The sequence below is a fragment of the Mandrillus leucophaeus genome, unplaced genomic scaffold (genome assembly GCF_000951045.1).
Source record: "Mandrillus leucophaeus isolate KB7577 unplaced genomic scaffold, Mleu.le_1.0 Scaffold524, whole genome shotgun sequence".
In the NCBI taxonomy this organism is placed as follows: Eukaryota; Metazoa; Chordata; class Mammalia; order Primates; family Cercopithecidae; genus Mandrillus; species Mandrillus leucophaeus.
Genome location: NW_012105631.1, coordinates 1,097,682 through 1,111,691, shown reverse-complemented (window position 1 = coordinate 1,111,691; position 14,010 = coordinate 1,097,682). Strand labels below are relative to the sequence as shown.

The following is a 14,010-nucleotide window of genomic DNA, read 5'->3' as shown; positions in this document are numbered from 1 at the left end:
AATTTCACTGTAGTATTTTATATAATATGAAACAACTGAAAACCACCTAAATAACCCTCAACAGGCAACTAGCTAACTCATCACAGATAAACATGACCAAGTTTATTTAGCCATTACAATAATTACATATTTCTATCTATTGTCATGGATTGACATGTTGGGTGACATAGATGCTCCAAAACAATATCCTATAAAACCACTTTATATGAAACTGTGTGTAGAATACAGTTGACCAATATCTTAATGATGACTGTATCTGGATTATGTGATTTAAGATTACTTTTACTTTCTTTACACTTTCTAAAAGTTTCGTTATTAACATTATTTTCAATTAGGTAACCTCTTTACACTATGAAAAAATAATAACTCTTTTCATTTTGGAAAAATTAAAAAAACAACTTTTCCCCAATTGATGACAGTTCTGTAGTACAAATAGCGGCCAGGTGTGACCAACTGAGACTTTAAAAAACAAGCCCCAAAGTCATCAGTCCTATGTATCCACTGCCTTTTTACAGAGCAGATTGTGGGGCAACTACTGGGCCAAATTCCCTTCTCATCAAGTGGCTTTGGGAAAGAAAGCATAGGAGAGATGACCCTGGTTTATCCTGTATCTAGACAGGTCACTCTAGGCTGCTTTCATGGCTGGATTGCGAACTTCTCGAGGCCTGGGAAAGTGTTTTACTAATTTTTTCCTGTCTTCAAAGGCTAGCATAGACACAAAGTAAGCAGTGAATCTGTAGAATGGGACTAAAATAAACTGTCATGCTTTGTTTGCTTCTGCACTATCAAAATGGCTTTGGGGAAGCCCCTGATCAAAACCTGCCTATAGGGTTTTGCTTTACATACTACAGGCACCACTCTCAGCAAAAGTGAGAATAAAGAATTGGAAGATAAAATTGCTTTATCATCTAATTCATTTAACCAATTATTGTCTTGAAGGGAGAGTCCACATAACTTCAACTACATAATCCTATAGACTACTCCTTTAAAAATTATCAGCAAATCCTCTAACTGAATTCAGACACAACAGTCCCATCATCTGAATTTATTTTTACAAATATGATGTCTCTTGGTTTGCTTATTTTTTCATCAGCAGTACAAGAGATCAATTTTATTATACTGTATCAAGATTAAGATTTATTTTATATTAGTATTTATGTTCAAAGACATTACAATATATAGACATATAGTCACCTAGTATCATTGAATGACAGTGGGGATAATACTAGAATGATTTTAGCCTTTTCATATCCTATTACCATGGTTACTTTTTAAAATCAAAGCCCCAGAGATGAGAGATACTATCATAATCTCTTTAGAAAAAACCTTTTGCTTAGCACAGATCACTTATAACTTCTTTGTGTTCCAAATAGGAACAAACACACACAAACGAAAATCCAGCACAAATTCTCCTTTTGATATGACACACACATTAGTATTAGAAAAAATAATTGAATGAAATAGTTTCTCAAGATTCACAGAACTGACATGAAGTAACTGCTCTTCACTCTAGCTATAAGTTCATTTCTTCCCAGAAGCAATGCTAGCAAATTCCACTCTTAGGTAACAGCTAGACCAACCAGTAAGATTGCCAGTATCATTATTTGCAACAGTGACAACGGGGACACAAGCATTTTGTTATACTGGACATTTAATGATTTACTGGCTCAACCTAAGTAAACTCGTAATGCTGGGTAGTTTCCTTTACCTTGGCCAGATGAGAGTTGATCCATTTTGTGAAAGTTCGTTTTTGTACTATCTCTTGCTCATCTAGAAGGAAAAAGAAATCTGGTTAAATAATGTAATATTTCATGAAGTTGTATAATGAGAAAAAGTCCTAGTTATACAAATCTGGAAGGAATTGTGAAATAGTTTTCTCATTCATTTTACCAATTATTGTCTTGAAGGGGAAAGTCAACAAAAGTCGACCTGTATAATCATATAGACTATTCCTTTTAAAATTATCTGCAAATGCTTTAAAATTTGCCATATGTTAGCCCTATGTTTACCTTCGTCCACTTATTTAAAATTCATATACTTCAACAAACCTGTTAAAAATAAAAATTCACCAAGACCACTAAGTGCTGAGTTTTATGCTAAGTGCAAAGGAATACAGAGGGCTGAATAGGGCAAGGTCTCTGCTATAAAATATCTGGAGGTGGAAATGGACAAGCAAGGGCTATGAATAGCAGAGGGTTACAGAGTAATGCAATAAGATAGAGCCGTATACATGAAGCACTTAAAGGAACTTCATCCAGATGGGAGTGTGGTGACTACACCCTGGAGTGACCTCCAAAAATTCCCACCACATGGAGTCCCCATTTTTATGCTGGCAGAATGTGGGCAGAACCTGTGACTTGTGTCTAGCCAATAGGATATGACAACGGTGATGAGATGCCACACTTGTGATCATGTTACTTTATGATACTCCAGCTTAGCTGACTGGAATGAGAGATTCTCCTGCTGGCCTAGAAGAAGCAACCAGCCAGGTTGTGAAGTTCCTTTGGAAAGGCTCAATGGCAAGGAACTTGAGGTTCTCTTCAGGAGTGAAGTGCAGTCTCACTGAACAGCAAGCAAGGCACCAGGCCCTTGTCAAACAGTCACAGGGAATGAATTCTGCTAACATGGTGACAGAGCCCAAAAGTGGGTTCTTCCACAGTTGAGCCTCCAGATAAGAATGAAATCCAGCTGATGCCTTAGTTATAGCCTTGCAAGACCCTGAACAGACAATGCAGCTAAGCTTTGCATGGACTCCTGACATGCAAACATTTGCAGATAATAAATGATTGTTGCTTTAAACTTCAAGGTTTGTGGTACTTTGTTAGGTAACAAGAGGAAACTAATATAGAAAGGGAAAGAGGTAGGGTTTGTGAAGGCTTTAATTAGAGGTTTGAAGAGATAAAAATGATGTTGGTTGTTTGACAGGAACAGCATTGAATATGTAGATTGCTTTGGGCAATACGGCTATTTTCACAATATTGATTCTTCTCATCCATAAGCATGGGTTGCTTTTCCATTTGTTTGTATCATCTATGATTTCTTTCAGCAGTGTTTTATGGTTCTTCTGGCAGAGATCTTTCATCTCTTTAGTGTATTCCAAGGTATTTTATTGTGTGTGACTATTGTACATGGGGTTGCATCCTTGATTTTGCTCTCAAGTTATAAGTTGTTGGTGTATAGAAATGCCACCAAATGTTGTACATTGATTTTGTATCCTGGGAGGGGGGTGTGGGTTGAAAAACTATCTATTGGGTAATATGCTTACTAACCAGGTGACAAGATCATTCATACACAAAACTCAGCGACACACAATTTAGTCACGTAACAAACCTGCACATGTAATCACTGCACATAAAATAAAAGTTAAAAAAAAAAAGAGATAAAAGCCACAGAGAAGTAGTTTAATACCTTCAAAAGAAGAAGTGAATTTTATCCACCCTACCAGCATGTCAGCTGTTAACAAACTAGTAAACACTATGTTGTGGGGGGCATAAACAAGAAATAATTTCAATCCCTTGCCTTTGAGGGATGATACTCAAATCTCTGTTTTTGTCTCTGACCTTGTCTGTGCTTCAACCCAGACCATTTGCTTGTCTACTAGAATGTAAAGCCCAGGAGGACAGCAACTTGGTTCCCAATGCCTACAAGTACAACCAATAAGAATGAATGACTGAAGAAAATAAATACAAAACCTTTTAATTTGGAGAAATTTTGAATCTATCTATAAAACTGACAGAATCCATTACCTCTAATATATTTTAACATGCTCTTTAATTTTCAAGTGTATATAAAAAACATATCAGTATAAAAATAAGTAGCATTTCCTGTATACCAGGCACTGACATTTAGATAAATCAATCACTTTATATTTTAATTATCATTTATCATATATTACATATAATATGATATATGTACTAATCCATTAATTCTTGTCACAGATCTATGAGCGGGAACTATTATAATGCACATTTTACATACAAAGCTGTCAAGACACTGAACTACCAAGGTCATCCAGTGGCAGAGCCATGCTGTAGACTTCAGAAATCTAGTAGTACACTCTGCCATTATACTGTCACTCAAGGGTAGCATAAAAATTACCACATTCATCTATCAAATATTAATCTCATGAAAATTATAAATTTGTAGTTCAAATTTTTTATCCTGAGAAACTTTAGGTTGTATAAATAAAGTTAGGTAGCAGCAAAATGATCTTAACTAATCAAGGTAGGTTTGATGGAATTTGGAACTTTATAATGCATAAAATCCAATTCAAAATCTAAAATAAACACAGATTATATGTAAATTGTTTATACTCAACTTGAGATTATATATCCTTTTATAAACATCACAAAATACCACTGCTTAAAAATGTCAATATAAATTGGTATAATATGTTAATGTATACTGTCATAAAATTAAATATATAATCTGATGATATATTACTTCTTAATATAAATTGTTATATTTTCACTATTATAACCTTTAATGAAATAACAATACTATTGTAACAATTTCCTCTGATGGTAAATCTTTGAGTTTATAGTTAGACTTCAGCTAACTGGCCTTTTTTCAGAATCCTCAAATTATCTTTTTTTGTAGCACAGCGTATATTTAAATGTCAAATTCTTTACGTGTTTCCTTTTTTACTATGGTTGCAAAAACAGATTTTACAAGGTCCTACAATTCACTTTTTGTATTATCAGACTTAGCTGAATTCTAAGTAAATATTTTTCTGATTTTACTTACTATTTTCCTAAAAGAAAAAATTTTTTTAATTATTCAGCAAACCCTCATTTTTTATGTAAAACTTGAAAAACTTACTCCCAAGATTTGGTAGTTAAACCTGATACCAAGAACATAAAATGTTTAATTTGTGGAAGTAACAGAAACACTCAACGAATGTCTATCAACTTGTGTTAAAAGTTTAACGAGCAATAACATTTCCTTTTAGTGCTGTTGACAAGGAACAAAATGAACCTTCATGACGAGGTCTATGAAGTTCTTAAGTACCGTCATGCACTGCATAATGATTTTTCGGCCAATGACAAACCTCATACATGACAGTAATGCCATAAGATTATAAACACAACTGAAAAATTCCAGTTGTCTAGTGATCTCCTGCCACTATTGCCTTTTCTATACTTAGGTAACCCATTGCCTTTTCTATATTTAGACATGTTCAGATACACAAAATACTTACCATGTGCTACAATTGCTTACAATATTCAGTACAGTCACATGCTATACAAGTTTGTAGCCTAGGAGTAACAGGCTATATCATGTAGCCTAGATGTGTAATAGTCTATACTCTCTAGGTTTGTGCAAGTACACTCTACAGTGTTCCCACAACAATGAATTCACCTAGAAGACAAATTTCTCAGAATATAACTCCATCATTAAGCTACACATGACTTTATATGTCATTATATTTAAGAAAACAGTTTAAATATATTTAACAAGTAACAACTTTATTAACAATGTTTCTGTCTACAACTTTTCTGCTTGAGAAGAGTTATGAGAATTTAGACCAATAGCAAAGGCATCATAAAATGGATGAGATGACAGCAGCATCAGGGTAGAGGAGAGGTGGGGCTGGGGAAGCCACACTATAGTGTGGGTGCTATACAGCTGTAATAGGCTCTGATTTAAGACCAGTTTTTGGTGTGGGTGATTATTACTGGGTAGAATTGGTTCAAATTCTCCTTCTCTCCTATAACCTAAATCGTAATAGGTTCCTAAAGGCCAGATTGTGTAACATTAAAAGCAACAACCACAAACGAGTTCCAAAAACTCTCTGGGTCCTTCATCCTTGAGGCTCGCATTGCTTTCCCTATTTCAAAAGCTGCTGGTCCTAGAGACCTCAGGAACTGGAGTCTGCTGAGGCTATATAAACACCTAGCCCGGGGTAATATCATAAGGTAATATCCCTCTGTAGAAATGAGTAAAAAAATAAAGGGTTCTGGCTGAGATATTCAATTTCTGTATTTCTTTGCCCATTTTTAGATATTTTCTCAGTGTTTTGCCATTTCAGGGCAAGATCATGACACACAACAAATGCACAAATGAGGCCCAATTTAGCAACTGTGATTCCATATGACTATTAAGAAATGATCACAGCTGATGATAGTTCATGATTTTCTTCCTGATGAGTCATACTAATAGTCACCTGTGGGTACTACACAATTGTGGTTTACTCCAGGTGACTTAAACATGTTCCTGGAAGCCCAGCGATCATAATAAAAGGTGGCTTGGGTTATTGTGCAGCCGTTGCAATCAATCACAAATAATATACTGTCTAGAAACATATTAAATATACTTTTAATTTTACCATACACAACAAATTTACCAAATTTGTGATGTAAAACTGTGTCACAGGGTCTTATGACCACTAACTTTTAAATAGATTTACTAAATTACAAAAGTATTAAAATAAATGACAATATCCACTTAACGGATGGTATGTTTAAAATTCAGATAGTAAATGAAATTAGTATATTTTAATATATTGAATACATTCTTCCATAATAATTTATTTCTGAGAGATATAGCATTTCACGTATCAGTATGTACATAATAATGCATAAGGTATTTGCATCAGAATCATAAACTATCATAAAGAGCAAAATAGTAAATTTCTAGAAGTATCCATCTGTAATTAATATCACATTTAATATATATATACTAGGAAGAGTCCGGGTGCTGTGGCTCATGCCTGTAATCCCAGCACTTTGGGAGGCCCAGGCAGGAAGATCACTTGAGATGAAGAGTTTGAGACTAGCCTGGCCAACATGGTGAAACTCTGTCTCTATGAATAACACAAAAATTAGCCAGACATGGTGGTGGGCACCTGTAATCTCAGCTACATGAGAGGCTAAGGTAGGAGAATCACTTGAACCTGGGAGGCAGAGGTTGCAGTGAGCCGAGATCATGCCACTGCACTCCAGCCTGGGAGACAGAGTGAAACTGTGTCTCAAAAGTTAATTAATTAACTAATACTAAGAAGAAAGAAATGCTGTTTATGTAAATATATATAGGTAAGCATGAAATTGCAATCTCTGGCAAAAATAAATAAATAAATAAATGGTACCATGCATTGATACATTTACAGGAAATTGCAGTAGGTTATGATAAACTTTTTGGGGTTTTCTTTTTGCAGATTATTATGCCCGATAGGTTGCTTTAATGATAATGATAGCTTAAATAAATGTCTTAAGGATTTAAATTATCTAAAAATATAAATGTAAATGTTAATTTAAAACAAATCACACATTTAAAATCATATCGTTCCTGGTAGTATCTAATAAAGATTTTTCATCATTTTTGATGCAGGCAAATACACCTCAATAAAATATTGGAATGAAATTGAAAAAACAGACAAATGCAGATTGAATTTCTTCCCACAACCAAATGATGTGACTACAAAGGGGGAACACAACAGCAAAGGCATGGAGTGACAAGGTAATGATTATTAATTACCAGCCACAGTCAAATGACTTTATTTGGGATCACAATTATACGGATTGCATATCTACAGTTGCTAAAATCAACACTAACTTTATTATATATGGGTAGGGACTAAAGTATATTGAATAGTCCAACACAATAAAATGAACAATTTACAGGTGCATATAACTACTCAATGTTAAAATTTAAAATTGAGTATATGAATGAAAAACATTTACAGGACCAGGCAGATTTCCAAATACGACCAGAAATCCTTCCCATTTTGATTAGCACATCCTTTGCAAGGTGATCTTATTGCCCCTTCTCTTAGGATGTGGTCTCACTTCCCCAGACCTTGAGTTTGGGCTGGCATTGAGATCTGCATTGATCAATAATATGAAAGCAGTGATTTTAAGTGACATCTGAGGTTAGGCCTTAAGAGGACTTGAGATTCCACTTTGGCTATACTGGAATTCAACTCTGCTCTGAGACCTCTACACAAGGAAGCTGCTCTAAGATCCTCGTGAATAACAAGTCACTTGGAGGATAGATTCTAAACCTTAAGAATAAGTAATAAAAGTACAAATTGGTGTGATGAAGGTATATTCCTATTTTGGGGGATTGGGAGGCTTTACTTATTTTTTTAAAACTCTATTGAGGTAAAGGGTTAAGCTGTAACATACTTCTTTGATGTCCTCACCCTTTTTGGCTCTGTTTCACTATAGCCCCTGATTTGTTGGTTATGCTAATATTTGTAGAAAGAGGTCTTGTATTTGCTGCATCATAATGACATTTGTACTACTTTGGCTGGTTTAAGTACAAATGAATGAAACAACCGTTTCTCCTTTAGTTGACTTTACCCTGATTTCACCTAGTGTTTCAATGAGTAAAAATACAGCTTAAAAAAAAAAAAAAAAAAAAAAAAAGAAGTCACTTGGAGGAGAACTAAGGTACCTCAGTTGGCAGCCAGCAACAGCTGCCTGACTCATGAGCGAGCCGCTCTGGACCTGCCAGTCCAACTGATTCCCTGGAGCTGCATGCAGCCATGTGAATGGGCCCAGGCACAGTTGGCAAAAGGAACATTCAGCTCACTCACATAAACATGAGAAATCCTAAATTGTTGTTGCTCCATGCCACTAAGATTTGGTGGTGGTTTGTTGCACAGGAAAGGCTAACCAAAACAGAAATTGCTACCGGGAGTGTGCTGTTGCTCTAACAAAAATTTAAGTAAGACATACGGCGTTGGTCTTGGGACCAAATAGGGGAAGGAGAGTGGAAGGACACAAAGAGCCTATTAGTGGAAGCTGATTGAGCAGTGAGGGAACCGCCACTGGAAATTGGAGAAAGAGCCGTACGTATTTTGTATATTATATATTCTGTCACCTGCAGTAACTTGAACTCATGATTCTGGCTAGGGAGATTTCCTTGCAGAATGGTGACAGTGTCCATTGGCTTCTTTTAGCTACACTTTATAAGGTGCTGGAAGAGACAGAAATGAGCTGTTTCATTTGCAGGCACAAGGCAGAGGAAACACAGAGGCCTAGGATATGATGAATTGAAAAATAAGATGTTTTGTTATTCCTAGTCTTTCAAAAAAAAAAAAAAATTGCAAAGTAAGAAAAAGCTTCTGGGTAAGAGCAAATCAAAGAGCAAATCTATTGTTAAAAACTCAGGAAGAGTTTGACTTGTTTAGCATATAAATGATATCACAGAGTACCTTTCATTCTGTATCTCACTTATTTAATTTAGCATAATGTCCTTCAGGTTCATCCACATCATTGCAAATGGTAGGATTTCCTTATTTTTTATGGAGGAATAATATTCAATTGTACGTGTGTGTCACATTTTCTTTATTTATCTGTCATAGATGTGTTAATTAACTTGATTTTGGTAATCATTTCACAATTTATATGTACATCAAACCATCACACTATACAACTTAAATATATATAAGTTGTATTCGTCGATTATACCTCAATAAGGCTCGGGAAAAAGAGAGCATTTGGAAAGATTTAAGGTAGCGCCCAGTTTGACCTTCCCAACTAGACAAACCAGCTTCTAAGCATCTTAAGGAGCACTGCCCACAGCAACCTCATCTGTGTCCAATATTTGTTTCAAAGTTGAGATTTTCAAGTTGAGATATGTGGAGTTTAAATAAGTCAAACACTTTCTGAGTTTTCAACAATAGTCATACCTTTGAGTTGCTGTTACCCTGAAGCTTTTTCTTACTTTGCAAATCTTTTTTTGCAAAGTTGAGTGCACAGAACACACTACAGACAAGTTTTTAGGAAGCCACAGCTTTCACTGAAGGGACAGTACCATTCCGAATGAACAGAAGACTGGAACCACAACTTTGTGTGGCTAGGAAGAAGGCTAAGGAAACTATCAGTCACAATCCTGAGCTATTTCTTACCAAGATAACAAGGAACATGCCTTGCCCCTGGATGAAAGGAACTGGCCACATGCGGCTCACTGGATTTCAGAATGGCTGGACCACAATTGCTCCCTCTGTTCAATTCTCTCGCCCCTTGGACAGAAGCATCTATTGCAGTGACCGCACTCCTGCCTCATCACTCCATGTTGAAGAAGTGGGGAGTGGGTAACTTCTCTTTTTAGTTTACGGGTCTATGGATTGAGAGAAATTTCACCTGAGGAACCTCATCTCTATCTGGACAAGATGCAAACAATGCAACACAGGACTTAGAGCTTGATGCCAAACCGAAGGCTGCAGGAGATTTTGATACCTTGAGAGTGGATGAATGTATTTTCCATGCAGGAAGAAAACAAACAGTAGCAACCAGAGGACAGATTTTAAATTATGGCCACAAAATCCTCTGGTCCAACTATGTATCCTTTGTATGATGACTTTGTCCTTCCTCCCATCCAGGGGTAGAATCAATTTCCCTTCCCCTTGAATCTGAACTCGTACGGTACTTGTTTAATTAATAATGCAGCAGAAATGACTTTATGTCATCTGATCTAGGCCTTAAGAAGTCGTAAAGTTTCTGTTTTAGCTGTCCTGGATCTGCATCCTAAAACCCCTGTACAAAGAAAGCAGTTTATATTAGAAAATGTTTCCATCTGTGCAAGAATTCAGATGTCCCATTTGTTAGCTAGAACTAACCACCAGGCACGTGAATGAGGTCACCTTGGATCTTCAAGCTCAGTCAGCCCTGCAGGTGAACTCAGCCACAGGTGAACCCAAGGGAAGTCAACAAACTGAGGCCTGAGACTTCAAGGCTGATGCTTCTGATACCTCCTCTCTCCCACATCCATACATACTTGATACAAATTCCTTGTGGAAAGAAAGCATTTTTCTCAATATCGCATTCCTAAAGATCAGCCCCCTGCCTGGTATATTGTCTTATAGATGTGTCCTTATGAAACCATCCAAATTTAACTGTGAACTAACCAGCAAATCCACATACTGTGAGGAAGGATGAATTGTGATTGGCTTAAGTCACAGAATTTTGGAGCAGTTTGTTACACAGCAAAGGCTAACTGAAATAAAGGCATTTACATGTGTGTGTGGGTGGTGGGGGTGGAGGGGTCCTTCTCCTCCTGCCTCACTCTGTTTTCCATAATGAAAAGATTCTAGGCTTAATTGTTTGGGCCTGTCTCCTAGGCTTTTCCTCTTCTAATCAGACAAGTAATGGATTAAAAATTGCAAAGAACAAAGGCAACCAAAGTTACTCTACATGAGTTCTGACATGGATTGATGGGAAGGGACAGAGGAGAAGAGGAGAGAAAATTAATAGCTACTACAGCTGTGGGCTTGAGGGAAAAGATAAGAGAATTTTTAGGGAGTCTTGCCTGTGTAGAGTCCTCTAATGACTGCTTCAAATTTTTTTTTCAAGTGAATGTCAGTAAAGACTTACATTGCTCTTAAGACTTTCAGAATTGGAGTTGCTTTTCTTTTGTATTTAAAACCAGTGGCTAGATTGAAAGAGTCTAATTTTGTTAAAGTTACATTTGCAAAATGTACCATTTCACTTTAAATCTAAGGCAGATAGAATGAAAGGAATATAATTATCTCAGCTCCTAAGTTAGAGTTTCTCAACCTCAGCAATAATGACATTTGGGGAAGATGATTCTTTGTCGTGGGAGGCAGTCTTAAGCATTAGAGGATATCTAGCAACGTCATTGGCCTTTACACATTAGATGCGGCTAGTACCCTACACCCTAGTCTGACCATCAAAGATACCTCTAGACATTGCCAAATTTCTGCTGGGGGTAAAAATCATCCCAGTTGACAACCTCTACCTAAACTTTTCATTTATGTATGACAATGGGCATAAACCAGTGTAAACTTTTGAAAACATATATAACATTACTATGACTATCAATGTTTAAACTGAGTTATTATTGTCCAATACATGACTCCACAGTTATTACCATATTGGGCTATTAACACAATTTATGTTTGTTTAAGCAGAAATCCTTTACCATGAGATATATCTATTTGAGAAGTGACAAAATATAGTAAATCTGAGACTTCTGCTGAAAGGCTATATAGAAATTACACAATTTTTCGATTATGAAATAAAATATCTTATGATGTCTGAAATTATGTCATTCAAATCTGGAAAGTTTGGCCTTATGTGGTGGGCAGGTATGAGTGGGAGAGGGTGTATAGATCCTGATAGTGTGTTCGATTTATCTTACAATTCTAAACCTCTAAAAAATATTTTAGAACTTTATAAAGCAAAATCTATTTTTTAAAAAACAAATATTTTAAAAATCTTAAAATTTACCAAATTTTAATATATCTGTCACAGTGGTGCAGTTATACAAGGACACACATATTAGAAAATGTACTAGGCACTGGGTTGGCTTCTAGGGCAACAACAATGTGGAAATGCTGTCATCTCACGAAGAATTTGTCTCATATGTGTCGGGGTGTGGAAAAGAGGAGGGGACAGATGCATCAGCCTTGAAGCCTTGGATGGGCCTCAAGTTTGTAACTTTGTAGCAAATAATTTGGTAGCAAAAAATTGACCTGTAGTAAATAATTTGGTAGCAAAAAAAATGACCTGAATTGAGAAAACGCTATTTATAGTCTTTCATTATCCCACTTAATGTGAAAATTCATACTTTTCTCTGCAGAAGTACCAACGTCTTTGATTGCAAGGTGCTGCCACAGACCCTGATTGAGAGTGAACCATGATAAATAGTATGTGTATCAAATTACGTTTCTAAAATCCAAAAGATTCTGAGTTTGAAAACAAAGACTTACAGAAAAAGGGTTGTGTGAATCACACGGAAGTGCAGGGATGGAGATGTGCACTCAGAGGGTAATAATCACAATCGAGAGAATGAAGCAATCAATACAATGGGAGGAAAAACAGCACAGCTTATTGTGGCACTTCAAACCTTTTAGTTCTAAATCAAGACCACATTGGAATAGTTTCAAGCAGAACTTTTGTGGATTTTTTTCCTGATACCTTTTTCTTCCTCTATTTTTGTGTATAATGTTGCAGAAGACAGTGATCGGATAGCAAAGTAATGAAAATACCTTTTACCTCTTATCTGTACAGCACTTGAACTTATTCATGTTTTGTATACATTTCTCATTTGGGTTCTCACAAATAACATGCCACATACACAGAGAAGATCACTAACGTGGATGTGAACAAGGAAGCTAAAGAGTAGTGGGGGTGAAGAAATATGCCAAAAATCTAGAAACTAGAATGAAGGCTGAAGAGTTACAGAATAATGACCAGTGTTTAAATAATCAGACTCTTACCCTAATCTAATTTTGACCAGATCGATTTGCTGATTATTTAATTCACTTATTTAATAAATTCCACTGTGCCCCTCACGTGTCCCAGCCATTCTGCTGACCAGCTGTGGATGCAATCTGAGAGGATGGGTTTGGTTCCTGAGAGTCCAGCGGGGAAAACAGTAATCAAAAAGAATTACACCACAGTCCAGGTTTTGTATATGCAAAGAAAAGTTAAGAACAGTGACAAGAAATGTATTAGTAGATTTAAAAACTATCACTGCTACATGATTAAAGATTATTCTGGTAGAAAACATGAAAGCCTACCCTCCCACTGTTTGCTACGATGGAAGCCAAGGAGAAAATGCTGCCTGTACATCTAAGAGTTTTCCTACTGAATTACATATAAAGGTATATATTAATGAAAACACGAAGACAACTGATCTCTTAGAAGACAACTGATCTCAGAGAGCACAGAAGCCTTGAGAAGGACTTCAAGCTGAGGCTGGACAAACTTGCCACATGTAGCCAGCTCCCTCCTGTAAAATGTTGCGTCTCCCGCTTTTGCAAGAAAGCCACCAAAACTATGAAATATTTTCCTGTCATGAGCTCTTAGCAATATCAGGGCAAGAGAAAGAAAGGGAGTCTTGAAAAATGCCCTGAAATACTACCTTCTTACAACCACTTTATTTTAACCTGAAACTGTATTTCAATACCAAGAGTTTCAACCATTCAAAATACATTGTTTTGTGTGGAATAGGGGAGAAGCAGGGAGAAAAGCTGGTCACAGTGTTCATATATTTAAGTCCAACATTTAGTCTACACTTTTTTTTTTTTTTTTTTTT

General features: G+C 36.2%; 1 protein-coding gene across 1 annotated transcript in view; it reads right to left on the bottom strand.

The window, feature by feature from the left end:
• The window catches only part of SYNE1 (spectrin repeat containing, nuclear envelope 1), a 570,706-nt gene that overhangs the window by 462,509 nt on the left and 94,187 nt on the right, over positions 1-14,010 (bottom strand). Inside the window, exon 3 of the mRNA XM_011996807.1 lies at positions 1,709-1,770. Coding sequence (XP_011852197.1) covers positions 1,709-1,770 — 62 coding nt within the window. The remainder of the gene's footprint in view (positions 1-1,708; positions 1,771-14,010) is intronic.